The 14,431-nt window shown below is 32.7% G+C and overlaps 4 protein-coding genes across 10 annotated transcripts; 3 read left to right on the forward strand and 1 right to left on the reverse strand.

The window, feature by feature from the left end:
* On the forward strand, positions 3,399-6,337 carry LOC104721054. 7 transcript variants are annotated; one of them, XM_010438997.2, is made up of 4 exons: positions 3,399-3,672; positions 3,859-3,925; positions 4,054-4,972; positions 5,102-6,337. In XM_010438997.2, exons 3-4 carry the CDS (start codon positions 4,724-4,726, stop codon positions 5,282-5,284), a joined length of 432 nt encoding a protein of 143 aa, XP_010437299.1. In that variant the 5' UTR covers positions 3,399-3,672; positions 3,859-3,925; positions 4,054-4,723; the 3' UTR covers positions 5,285-6,337. The 7 variants fall into 7 exon arrangements, with proteins under 7 accessions (XP_010437299.1, XP_010437296.1, XP_010437291.1 ...); XM_010438994.2 differs by having other exon boundaries at positions 3,404-3,672; positions 3,848-3,925; XM_010438982.2 differs by having other exon boundaries at positions 3,410-3,672; positions 4,004-4,972.
* Positions 7,353-9,077, forward strand: LOC104721095. The gene is made up of 2 exons (XM_010439006.1): positions 7,353-7,474; positions 8,798-9,077. Exons 1-2 carry the CDS (start codon positions 7,353-7,355, stop codon positions 9,042-9,044), a joined length of 369 nt encoding a protein of 122 aa, XP_010437308.1. The 3' UTR covers positions 9,045-9,077.
* Positions 9,863-10,996, forward strand: LOC104721104. Its single transcript, XM_010439018.2, has 2 exons — positions 9,863-10,246; positions 10,559-10,996. Exons 1-2 carry the CDS (start codon positions 10,041-10,043, stop codon positions 10,773-10,775), a joined length of 423 nt encoding a protein of 140 aa, XP_010437320.1. The 5' UTR covers positions 9,863-10,040; the 3' UTR covers positions 10,776-10,996.
* On the reverse strand, positions 11,431-11,885 carry LOC104721113. The gene has a single exon (XM_010439029.2). The coding sequence runs from the start codon at positions 11,752-11,754 to the stop codon at positions 11,485-11,487; it is 270 nt and encodes an 89-aa protein (XP_010437331.1). The 5' UTR covers positions 11,755-11,885; the 3' UTR covers positions 11,431-11,484.

Below are 14,431 nucleotides of genomic sequence, written 5' to 3' on the forward strand. Positions count from 1 at the left end.
CCAAGCTGGCCCTGCAGGGCATCGATCCTAACCCCTCACTGGGCAAATGGAACTATTCATCCAAATCCACAGTAGGTTATTGGTGCACCAGGCGTTCCTCGAACCCTGGTCCCCACCCTTTAACAACCTTCCCACAGGTTAAGTTGTCACCAATTGAGGCTAGCGGGCTAGTAGTGAGGCTAGCGGGGTCCACGGGACGGGTTGTTACAATTGTCGTGCAAAATAAGTCTGTCAAAAAAAACATGAAATAAATTTGTTGTGCAAAAGCAAATTTGTCGTACACAAACAAATATGTTACAACTAGTTTGAAAGACTTTTGAAAATATTATGATTTTTTAAATAAACGATGGGAGATAAGTTTGACTCTCTTTTTTTCTAACAAAACAAAAAGGGTATTTTAGATAAGAAAAAAAACTCATCTAATCCTTATATTTTATGAATTAGTTTAGTAATTAACTTCTTAATTTGGGTCAATCTAGTTTTTTTCTCTTGATTATATCATTAAAATATACGGAACACTCACTCTTAAAATATGAAATTAGCACTTTTGTCTAACTCTTTAATGTCATATCATTATGCACCTTATCGTCCTTGTAGAATGTGAGATGCATATGCATTACATTTGGATCTTTTAGTAATCTTAACTTATTTATTGAGACGTCCAACCTATTTTTTTTTTGTTTTTAGTACTCCCTCCGATCGTGAATATCTGTCGTTTTAGATTTTTTTTTTGTCAAAATATCTGACGTTCTCACTTATCCATGTAACTATCACTCTAAAATGACTTATTTACCCTTCTATTATTTTTAGTCAATAAGTTTAGAATTCTATGTGTTGTTCAATGAGTGACTCTAGATAATGCTAACAATTGACTATATTTAATATTTATGTGTTTTTCTACGTGTATGACAATGAAGATTCAGATCTAAAGTAGAATTCATGATGAATGAAATTGTGATTCATGTCCTTTCGTTTTACGGATATATATATACAAGCATCATTAGTGATCACTAGTTTCAGATTTGGCTCCAATACTAATTTTAATTTTTGTTTTGGCTCCATTTTCAAATTTTTAGAAGAATTTTAACAACAAAATCTTCTTTGTTACGTGTATTACTTCATTTGCATATCAAAAACACATAATTTTGACTACAAACAATAACTACGTATATAAATACATTTCCATGGCTGCATGCGAACTTGTGCACTTATTAAATTATTAAGAATAAAGAAGATTGGGATCAGCAGCAATATTTGACTAAATAATGATTAGACACTATTTATATTTATTACAGTGAATATGAAAAAACAAAACGGGAGGTTACAATAGTCTTTACACAAATCTTCTTAATTTGTGTGAAATTTCTAAAACGACAGATATTCACGATCGGAGGGAGTATAATATTAAACCAGTGATCCCATACTCACTAACATCCTATCTACAATCAATACAACAATGGAAATAACCAACAACATCAAACCAACAATTATCCAACAAATAAATCCAATAAATTAAATAAATAATTAAACCAATTATCAACCCTACATAAACCAATAATAAATTATTTAAAAATGTCAATAAGCATTAAACCAACAACCTAGCAACATCCTAATGACCCAACTCTAGCAACGTAACAGAAGCCAGACAACACATCAACGAGACACTAGAACATCCTCCTCTTTATTGATTCTACGATCACACTTTGTCTTTACCTGCATCACAAACAACAATTAAGACGCATGAGTATTATCACAAATACTCAGTTAGGCAATCCTCCCATATATTGGGCTATACACATAAGCAATTAAGAATCCAATGTTTAAAAAACAACAAACAACACAATCAAATCAGGAAAAGCAAGTATCAGCCGCTGCTGAAGATTAGTGTCGACCGACACTAGCCACCTGGTGAAGGTTGGTGTCGATTGACACTGGCAACATGGTGTCGACTGACACCCTCCTGGTTCCTGGTGTCAATCGACACTAGCCACCTGGTGAAGGCTGGTGTCAACCAAAACCTCCACATAATGTCGACCGACACTCATTAGAACCCTTGCGCCATCCTCGCATTTGGTGTCGATCGACACTGATGCCAAGCATCGTTTTCCTGCGATCTCCAGCGTAAATCTCCTTCCCAAAATGCCTCCCACTCGACCAAGGCATTCACATGAGCGAATCCAAGCCACAAAGATACAAAATCACACAAATATTCAAGGGAATCAATCACCCAGTTCATAGAAACAAAAAATAGAGAATCTCAAGCTTAGATCAGCCATGGTCATGAGCTCACCTTTCTAACAAGAAGATTCTGACCCTAAACCCATGAAAACAACCTCATAGCAAGCTTCTACAACGTCATTAGCCTTAGATCTCCACTCAGCAAGAAAGATCTCTCAAGAACAGCAAGGATTCTTCACAAAATCTCTTAGGAACTATTCTCACTCTTTGGAAGGATGAAAAGTGGTTAATATTAGGAACCACATCAAACCGACGCTCTAAAACCAAAATCGGTCAAACCGCAGATGTTGGTGTCGATCAACACCACATCCCCAAGAATACTCTTGGTTCGTGGATGTTACATTTATTTTGAATTTTTGTAAGTAAACTCATGAAAGTTATCATTTTTATAGAATTATTCTTAATATATTATTTAGTTAATTTTATGGTAGTGTTGATGTGTCAGTTAAGACTTTTTTTACAAATATTTAAATAAATAACTGAAATTCAAATTTTACTCTCATTAATACATTTTATAACTATCTTTAATAGTTAATATGTTTATGGTAGAGAGAAGAAACTGATATATAAAATATAAAACATAAAGAGTATTGAAGAAAACAATCAATGAAGGAATCGGAAAATATTAACAAATATGCTGTTACTTATGCTTAATTATATCGTACATATAATTCACTACAAGAAAAAATCTCCAAAGCCACAAATCAGCCATAAAACTTATGTAGCCATTACATATTAGCCACAAACCAGACAAAAAATGACGTTGTGGCTCATTTGTAGCTGTGTTGTAGCAAATTTGTGTCTATCTAGCCACAATTTTTATTTTCTGTCTATTTATAGCTAATTAGCCATAAATTAGCAAGAAATAAATATGTGGCTATTTTGCTACAGTCAGTCATAAGTTTCTCTTGGCTAATCCATATATTATGTTTCCAACAATTTGTAGTTATTTCATAAAAATTCCAACACATTGTGATTATTCTAACTAAACATCACAATAATGCATTTTTTAACGAAATTATAACATATTTATTATCTCATAAATTAAATCATACTAAGTTGTTTCTAAATTGTAAAAAATAAACCAAAGATCTAATCAATATATATTTATATCCAAACCCAAATATTAACAATTAAACTTTTATATTTTTCTTACACAATGGATTGCCATGAGTTTAATTGTTGCCTAAGTGAAAGTCGAATTTTTTAGGTTCCCGGTTTATGGGCTGTGAAAATAAATAAATTGTTATGGTTAGATCCAAATATGAGCCCAAAATTCTACCCATAGCCACAAATAGCGTCAAAAATTTTGTGGCAATTAAAAATATACAGAGAACCCTAAATTTTCTCTCTTATGTTACTTTCTCTTCACTTCACCCATTTTTCGATGTTTTCTTTACTTCGCCGATATCACTCTCTCGAGGAGTCCCAAAGGTTTGGCCACAGTTCATTTTTAATTTCTTGGTTGTTCCTTAATCTCTTTTTCATCCTCTAATCCCGTAGGTTTCTCACCGTCACCGTTAGTTCTCCATCTCACAATGGTCCTTAATCTCTGAATTTCGATCTCTTTCTCTGAATATAAGGTTGACTATGAGTTTAATCTTCTCAGTCTACTCATAGATGCTTGGGATAATGAGCAAAACCGTGACATCATCCTTGATTCATCATAGTTGTCTTCGTTTTTGAGGTTAGATATACTTAATATTTTTAGGAAATTTGTGGAGGTTTTGTTTTTGCTTTTTCTAATAAATGGTTTCTGTCTCAGATCTATCTCCAAATACGTGTGTCTAAGATGTTATCTTCGTTTTCTTGAAGAGGTGATGAGGGAGAGAACTTCAAAGGAAAGAGATTTAGGGATCTTTAACATGTAGTGAGAGGATTGAAGATAAAAAGAGAAGAAACAAACACAATCGAAAGAGGGATAGAGGACGCGGCGCAAATCATGTTCTCTGCAGCGTTTTTCCCTGAGGTCCTCGCCTTATCAATTGCTATTGCTGGAACTTGGCCGCCGATCAATCAATCGCCAAACAAGAGCTTTAATTATTTAACAAACAAATATCCTTTTAATTAATTTATTTGATATAATTTGTTTTTTTTTTGGGGGAATAGCCATGAAAAACCACAACATAAAAGTGGCAACAGGCTACGATATATTTGGTCCATATATTTGTTGCAAATTCATAGCTATAAAAGTTACAAATTTGGTCGTGTAATTTTGTGGCTAATATCCACAATTTTTTTGTCGTGGTTAGTTTGTGGCAACAAGGCCACAAATAGCTAAGAAAAAAATAGCTACAAGCTCATAGACACTAAATTTTTTTGTGGCTTTCCCAGGCTATAGCCCAAATAGCCACGGAATATGAGAGATAGATACTAAAAATTTTGTGGCTTTGGAAAGATTTTCTTGTAGTGATATACATGTGTATGTTAAAAATGTATATATATACACATATTCATGTAAGGAGAATAAAATAAAATAACAAAAATGGGGAAAATTCTAACATGTCTCCTTTTCTTAATTTTCATCTCCATCCAAAAAATAGACTCTATTCTTATATTTAGAAAATTTAATATTGAAATTTCGAATCATCTTGCAGGTAACAAAATACTTATGATCAATTGCAGATACGGCAAAAGTCAAGCGACCAGAGTTGTGTTTCTTTCCTCTAATACTGAATGGAAACTAAAATTTACAGTTTACCCAAAAACTTTGATATGGTGCAACTTATGGAAGGTAATTAGTTTCAAAGTTTACCTTTATTTCTTTCACAATCTTCCGGTGTGTAATGTTTCTACAATATTTTATCGTTTTATGTTTAAGTTACTTATATGAAATACTTTTTTTGTTATCATATATTTGTAGGGACCTGATTATGTGCAACATGTAAAGTTTAACGCATTTATTGGGAAAGAAAGTTTTATACATAATATATGTGGGGGTAGGAAGCCTAACATATGTTTCTGGAAAGCGCAAGAAGATGGAATATATGTACGAAAAAATGCAGCTGGAACTTTTAAGTTTATGTATAAATGGGATAGAGTATGACATAGATATTACTTTAATTTTATCTTTCTTTTTAAAACTAAAAAAAATAGTATTGCTCTTTTAAAAAAAATACGCAATAATATGGATTTGACCCCTACTAGACTATTTTCTAAACCCCGAAGTTACAAATTGTGGTCTATTGAAATAATAAAACAACAGTTTATACAAATACAATAAATTATTTTAAACAAATTATATCATATTTTCTGTGTAACATATTTTTCAATTGCTAATATATTAATGGTTAAGAACTCAACTCTCTATTATTATTACTAAAGTTGAGAGATATTATATACATGAATTATAATGAAAATTTCTTCCCATATAAGATATCATATACAAATTACTCAATCATTATTTAGAGACAATTTTGTCCAAATAAAATTTAGTGAGGTTAATTAAACTTCATTGCTTTGTGTTCAATCACATTTGCCTTTCAAAAATTCTTAATTTCGCTACAAACTTGTTGGAGAAGGACAAATAACCCGAGTTAAACCAAAATGTATCAAATAAACCGTAAAACCTGAGAAATTGGTCCACGCCCCAATAATCCGATGAGCTTGGCAATGACCTATACGAAGAAGATAAGTACAAAGTGCAACGTAAATCATGGAAATGAGAAGGGCATGTACTTAGGCCAATTACGAACCCAATCGGATGAATTTGGACCCATGTTGATTTTTTCCTTAATGGAGTTCTCTTATTTCTCAGTAGCAATAGACTCGGCTCTAATTTATCGCAACCATGGTCCATTTTTAAACCATATATATGAAGAATATGAAGCATATGAAGAATATGAAGCATATTCAGTAACTACTGCCATTTTTTAAAGCATATGAAGAATTATATTACAGGACCTTTTTCGAAGACTCCGATCGGAAGTGGTGAGGTCAAATCTAATACTTGATATAAGAAGGTTTGAAGAGGATTAATTAGACCTGTTGGTGGAAGGTGGTTAGAGCTCCCCACCATAGACGTGGACCATTGGGTATCCATCATCCATGTTGAAGGGAGAGAAATATTACCTGCCAATCTTGAAAGAAACTCCAAGTAAAAGAGGGTTTGAGTCATTCTGGCTGGTGTAGGGTCCTTACAACGGTGATATAACTGTCCTTCAGTGTCTGTGATTGCTATCATTTTGGTGTGTGATTGATATCATCTTATCTATACCTCAAGTGTGTGATTGCTATCATCTTACGGTTAGTTTTAATACACTCTCAACGATGTGCTTATATACTCGCTCAAGAGCTCCTACTAAACATGAGTGAAAATGGGTTGGACTGATATACATTAAAATAAAATATCAGTTTGGGTTGAATAAACTACTCGTGTCTTTTTTATAATATATATACATAGTTTAAGTATAGGACTCATACACATTTTAGAAATTTATCATCTATTTACTTTACATATTTAACAAAGTTGATAAACGATATAATCTTACAATTTTTTGAATAATTTTTCCGAAAAATGTATATTTTTTATTAGAAAATTGTATGTTGTATTTCTGTATTTATTTTAATATGTTTTGTTCAACATTTAGATTCTATAATTTTAGATGGATTGTAGGTTTTGTGTTTGATACCAGATAGGATTGGCGTAATACATGCATGCACTAACACCTCTTTTACCTCATTTGATATCAGACTAAAATATTTTGTGTATTTTATTATACATAATCTTATTATGTAAACACTAATACATAATCTTATTATGTAAACGCTAACCCGCTCCATAATTTGATCCGCAACATTTTTTAAGCAAGTTAAAAGCATATAGTATAATTTAATTGTGGAAACTAATTTGTTTTAGAATTATTTTAAGTATGTTTTTTGGATATTACAAAATACAAATAATAAATCTTACACCAAAAAGTTACTTTGTACATGCGAATTAATAATAGGGAGATAACTTTTTTTCTATCAATATCTGATAACGGCAACATCAAATTTCACATAAATTTTCATGTGTTAAGTGGAGTCTCAATAAATTTCTCGTCCTTCGACATTGGTCACAAAAATCAGTACTAGCAACAACAAATTCTTTATTTAGTTTTATGTTTTCAACAATGGAACTTAACCATGATTCGATATTCGCTCCTGCGGTTCCTAATGAAATTCATGGAATCAAGCTCTTGAGACAAACTTCGGATGCTAAGCTTGCTGAACTTGGGGTTGTCTCTTGGCCTTTGTCGGTTTTCTTTCCTATACTCTTTTGACTTTTCTTTTATAACATTTCAATACCATATACTGTATATAGAACTAGGCTTTGAGTAGTGTTTCTATCCTTTCAACGGTTAAAAGTACATCGTAATTAACATGCGGAACCAATTGCCTTAATATTCCCACAGAGGTCGAGAGTCGTGTGGCATTTTAATGTTCATCTAGCCTGATAACAAGAAATAAAGCACTAGGCCATTAATTCCCACAGAGGTGGAGAATCGGTATTCTTGTCTTTTAAATCTATGAGGGTAAATAATGATTAGACTCATAATGAGAGCATTCTAACAACATCTTGACATCTTGTCCCAAAAATCTATTGACATTCATTTTGTTAGGTCTTATAACAAGAAAACTTGTGATTTTTTTTATTGATTTTATTTTTACGGATTTACAGATTCATCCCTCGAAAAATTGTTAATATAATTTTTATAGACGAAAATTTCTTCTATAAAATCTATCAATAATTAGGTTAGAGTTATTGATATATTGTTTTCCGTCAGTTAAACTTTCTTTGAATTGTCTTAGAGGACCACCTTTTGTCAAAAAAGTCATCAGGTTAGAGTTACAGGTTTTCGATGTAGTAAAACTGTAATTATAATCAGTACATTTCTAGAACCAGTTACAAGTAAGAAATCCATTATCATGTCTAACAAATGTAGACCAAAGGTTTTCGATGTAGTAAAACTATTAAAATTAAAAACTAACAAGACTTAATATAAATTCAAGAAAAACGAACACCACAAGAGTCCTGTTTCACTAATTTTTCTTACATATTTTGATATATTTATACAATTCTTAATTTATATAGTATTTATTAATGAGATCATATTTACATAGAATTTTATAAAATATATATCTATATAATTTTTTATCTCTTACCAAAAAAAAAATATAATTTTTTATCAAATTGTGTCAATTATTACACTGGCCAACTCGGAGAGGATAACTATATATATATATATATATATTTATAATAATTATTATTTATCGAGTATCAATTTATACATGTTTTCTTTTATTGATATTATATGCCTTAAACATATGCAATTGTTTTAGTCCTTAATTAGAAAACAGAAAATAAATAAAGAAATTAAAGATATGATCTCCTTCTATCATCTATGGTGGGACTTAACCCTACAAGGCTACAAAAGATAAACAGAGAAATTAGTTGTTTTATCAAAAAAAGAAAATGAAGCATTCATCAAACCTTGGGTTAAGTAGATTTTAAAGTCATGTTGAGTCATATGTACATGTATATGGTCTGACTAACAGGGAGATCAAACTTAAGCAGATGGGAAAGCTTTCCACGCAAATTTCCATGGCAGTTTAAGAACACAGAAACGATGTACTTCGTCGAGGGGAAGTTGAAGGTGAAGGTAGAAGAGCATCACAAAGAAGGAGAAGCCTTAGAATTAATGGCAGGGGATTTGGTTGTGTTTCCTAAAGACATGAAAGTTTTTGTGGATGTAACTGAAGATGTGAAGAAACGTTATTATAGAGGAGAGGGAGTCAGAGATTGTGAATCTGAATTACCTTAATCTCCTATAATCTATATTATCCTCATAAGGCTACTAGAGTCTATACAAGTAAGTTTGTATCTTGTAATCATATCTTTTACAGTGTTGAATGCATTATGTAATAATAAAAGATGACTCGGGTTTCTTTCGTGGTCCCAGTGCAAGGAGTGCATTTGCATCAGAATCATATTAAATTAACATAAAATAGTAAAAAAAATAGTGTATTTTAAGATTCAAAAAAAAAAAAAAATTGATACATAATTAAGGTCCATTTTTCAAAAATTGAATAGTGTTTATAATTTTTTTTGACTATTTTTAAACCGGTACTGCTTAGAACACTGGTTTGGATGTTGTCACGAGTCATCAAAGTTACATTTGATCCATCATCCACGAGGGGGTGTTTAAATTGTTCTGCAGCACAATTGATGAAGAGGCAGTGAATATATTCTTGTGAGGTTAACCATTCTCTTGCATCATTCTTGGCCAAAGCTAGATTATTTTCCACCATTCCACATGTGTTTTCGCTTGAAATTTGCGCTTGTTGCTAGTGCTTCTAATAACAATCGCCCCAAAAAAAAAATGTTTAATATGTGGGGTTGTCCGTTTTTAAGCTTTGTATCACATGGTAAAGCCAGTCTAGTTGTGCTATAAATCCGGTTATCTATAAAAAACATATATTTCAGTTAACCAAAAACCAAACTAATCTGAAGCTCATACTTAAATCAAATTAAATTTAACATCTCGCTGTTTGATTCTTAACCAATAACCGAAGCCGAACCGAACAACCAAAATCTCAATTAAGTTTGGTTCGGTTATTTATCTCTCAGGGCTTCATAGACTCAAAAGTCAACCCATCTGCCTCACCACCATTCACCAGTTTCAGTTTCCAACTCTCAGATTTAGTAAAGTTACCAACTTTAAACGAATTCGAAGAGACCATCTCTTGCAAAAAAAAAGCTTGAATCTTTGGCTTCTATTACATCAATTTCTAAACTCAGATTCTGTGAAAAAATCCAAATGGGTAATCATTTTCTAACTCTGTCTCTGCTTCTCGTAACAGTCTGCGTTTGCGTTCCCTTCATCACCACGAAGCTTAACCCTAAAGAAGCAATCCTATCTATCTCCTCCGATTCTGAGTTTCCTATTAATATCCACGGAGTCAAGATCTTGCGTCAAGCTTCTGATTCCAAACTTGCTCAACTAGGCGTCTCCTCTTGGCCCAAGTATGTAACTTTCTCTTATCTCTCTCTCTCTGCTTCTTTTGTTTCAATGTCGTTGATATAGAACTAGGGTTTTAATAGCCTTACTTGTTAGTGTTGATCTAATCTGAGTATTTAGGTCAGGAATCAGGACAGTTTGATTTCTTGCTGCAAGAATCTGTATTTAGAGTCTAATTGTGTCTGAGAACATGTAGATTTGTGTTAGTCTCTACATTTGGTGAGCTGATAGCTTAATTGATTCTTCGAAATAGACGAAAAAAACTGAGAAAGACATCACATTTTAGACTGAGTTGTGATGTGCATTTGTTGTGTAAGGTGGGAAGGAGCTCCAAGCAAGTTTCCATGGGAGTTTACGAAGACAGAGACGATGTTTTTCGTAGAAGGGAAGGTGAAAGTGAATGTAGACGGATACGAGGAAAAAGATGAAACCTTTGAGATAGGGAAAGGAGATGTGGTTGTGTTCCCTAAAGACATGAAAGTTGTTTGGGAGATTACTGAAGCTGTGAAGAAATGTTATAGTTTAGAGGAGTAGTAGTGATTTCACATTTGATCTTTGTTTGTTGTGTTGTATCTGGTTAGTATCTTTGAACTAAGCCGATCTATGTTGATGGGGGATTATAATTCTTAGACTAATGGAAAGGGCCCTTGTTATAATTGTCTTGCAAGTTAGTGAAAACTACCCCACATGTTGAAGCCTATCCATTTTAGTTTTGTAGAGAACATAACTTGAATCTTTGGCTTCTCTTTCATTCATTCAAGACTCACTGTTGTGTAAATCTAATGGGAAACTCACCCCCCTTAAATTCTGAGGTTTCCACTGTAATTTATGGAGTCAAGATCCTGCATCAGGTTCCGGATACTAAACTTACTCAACTAGATAACACTTCTTGGACCAAGTCAGTCCCTCTAGGTTAACTTCATTACACACAATCCTAATTACATGGACTTGCAATGTCTCACTATGCTGAGCTTGTGGACTTGTGTCATGTGTGCTAAAGAGAGAGTATATTCCACAATGATAAAAACTACAAAGTTCAGTTATGACTGAAACATGTAACTTTTGTGTTACTCTCTTCAAATGGTTGGCTTATTAGCTTGGTTGACTTGAAAGTTTTGCAATCTTGATTTTATTTTAGATTTCTTTAAATGTTTGTTTTATGTTGAAACCAAAATTGAATATGAATATATAATGTTTCAATGAATTTTTATAGAAGTATAAAAACTATATATTATACAAAATTTTAATTAGGACCCCAACAGCTCAAGTACATGACAGTTCTAAGCGATTCTTCAGCCTTCTTAGCCTTCTCACTCTCAGCAGAGGAGATAACCGCAACAGAGACAGAAGACGAAAGCCTTTTCCCTTGAGAAACAGATCTAACGTTGTTCCGGAGATGATGATTCACAGACCGGAGTATGTAGTTCCAACGACAAAGACCTAGTTGGTCTTTTAACGCCTCTACGGCTCCAATGCTCACTGCCACCGTCCATGCTATGCTAGTAGAACTCATCTTTTGTTCAGAGGATTTTGTATTAAACTTCCTGCGTTTTTTTGTGTGTTTTACGTTTTAGAGAATTGTTTGTTTTGATGATGTTTAGAGAAAGTTAAGTGGATTGGTGTGTTTATGTAAAGAGAGAAGAAGCCAACAATATTGGATTTGGATGTGAAGTTGGGGAGTTTTAAAAATAAAAACCAGAGGCTTTGGCTGGTGGTTTGATACGTTTACCAGTGTCTGGATATTGTAAATGACGGTTTTAGCCTTTTTAAGAAGCAACTGGATAAAGGGGTAAAATTGTGAATTTGGTAGCTCATTAATTAAAAGAGTGTGCCAATATGTATGCGCACCTCGGCACCAGGAAAAGGGCCATTTCCAACCTGTACAATATTGAAAGTGCCAATTTCTATTTGTATAAATTATCGGTGTCAATTTATACATGTACTCGAATAAAATTAAAATTTCATACCCAATTTTTAAAATAGTGCCGATTTCAAAGTCAAAATCAGCAAATATTGGTCAAACGCTGACTCAGATGACACATGTCTAGGGAGGTGGCATCGTATATCAAAACAACGCCGTTTTTGAAAAAAGTAAAACATTATACTCGAACTATGGTCCAGCAAGGCCTTGGAGCATAGTTTTTACCAAATTAGCCAACAGGCTTATTCAAAAAATTTTATGTAATTTCCATGTTTATAAATACTCACGGGACGAGAATCTTCATCCTTCTCCCTCCTCTTCCTTGGTATCGTCGATGGCTGCTCTTGGTCGTGCTTCGCCATAGTTTCTTCTCCATCTAGATCCGTTATGGTTTCTTCTCCATCTAGATCCGCCTTGGTCGTGCTCTCCCAGATCTGTCCATGGAGGTTTTTAATGTTTTTTTACAATTTTTTCAGTAAAATAATCTCTTTAAGTCGATGATTTGTGCAGGTTGAGCACCAGAAACAGAACAAACCACCGGAAGAAGCAACGAGGATGGAAGAACGGTGAGCACAATGAATTTCTCTAGTAAGGTTCATAGTTATAAACATGAAAGTTCCCCTTCGCTACGAATAAGTCTGTGGGATCAAATGGTAAAAGGTTTGTTTGAAAACCTTGATGGACCACGGTTCAATCCCCTGGGTAGTATATTTTTGAAAAAAAATGAATTACAACACCAAAACGGCGTCGTTTTGATAAATAATGCCACCTCATTACACATGTGTCATCTGAGTCAGCGTCTGACCAATATTCGCTATTGTTGACTTTGAAATCGGCACTATTTTTAAAATTGGGTATGAAATTGTAATTTTATTCGAGTACATGTATAAATTGGCACCAATAGTTTGTATGTGTAGAAATTGACACTTTCAATATTGTACAGGTTGGAAATGGCCCTTTTCTCCCTCGGCACCTGGTTTGTTTGTGCCTTTGTGGGATTGTTTCAGTGTATCTCGTGTTTTGTCTTTTCTTTTGTCGACTGGAATTATATTATATTGACTATGAAGTCGATCCGCGCGGCACAGACAAGTTAATTTTTAAAGTGAGATATCGTTGCTAATTTATTTATTTATTTATATTTATTGTTTTATAAAAAAATTAATATACTCTCTCCGTTTCACAAAGAGTGTCATTCTAGAGAATTTTTTTTTTGTTTTACAAAGAATGTCATTTTACATTTTCAATGAATGTTTTAATGCTAAATTTTCTTTTTTACCCCTAAACTCAAAGCTATTTTCATTAAACTTTGATCTTAATTACTTATTAAATAGGGGCAAATATGTATAATTCAAACTTTTTTTAATTTGTGTGAAATGTGTCAAAATGATACTCTTTGTAAAACGGAGAAAGCATAAAATAGTATTTCAAATTTTAGTTTTCAACTAATTTAGTCTTCTTTGTTTTTTTTTGTGTGTGCTAATTATTATTAGACAAAAAATTCCGAATTCTAGAGGATCGAAAACCACTCCATTGCAAAGTATCTTTCTTAAAGAAGTTAAGGTATCTTTCTTAAAGAAGTTAAGGTGTTCCTATATTCATCCTCAACATGTAAATTGCTTAGTTAAACACTCTTTTTGTGCTACTCATATTATTAATATATTTTCTCTTTGGTTGATGAGAGAATTTTTTTGTTTTTCTTAGAATGCAACAACTACAATATGCGAATATTGAACTGTTAATAATCAAACTATGTTAGTCAGTAGTTGATCAAATAGATATAGAATTATCAAAACATTGGTCTAAAAACTATATTTATATTAGTTGGTGAAGAGAGTGTCGACTCTAGGAATCTATTAGTATACAGTTTAAACTTTAAAGAATGGATTTAAACTTCGTTTCGTGGCCCAGCTATTTGATATCCTTTTTTCTTCTTTGGACATTTCTTTTACTATCATTTTTCCATCAAAGTGTACTCCTCATCTCATATCAATCCTAAAGCGTCGTTGGAAAGAGGTCGTGATTTCTCTCTGGAAGATAAGAATTATTAGACATCAAAAACAAATATGATGAACATATTAGATTCATCAAAATAAAATAGTTACCATTCCATTCCTGTGAATATGAATCGAATTGAACAATTCTACAATATACACATTAACGGATATGAGTATATACATGTGCAGATAGCACATATCAATGTAAAGTAATGAAAGAGAAGGTTGAACACATAATATTCTAACTATATTTAATTTTCATTGTGATCATTTTG

This window comes from Camelina sativa, chromosome 2, assembly GCF_000633955.1.
Source record: "Camelina sativa cultivar DH55 chromosome 2, Cs, whole genome shotgun sequence".
Classification (NCBI taxonomy): domain Eukaryota; kingdom Viridiplantae; phylum Streptophyta; class Magnoliopsida; order Brassicales; family Brassicaceae; genus Camelina; species Camelina sativa.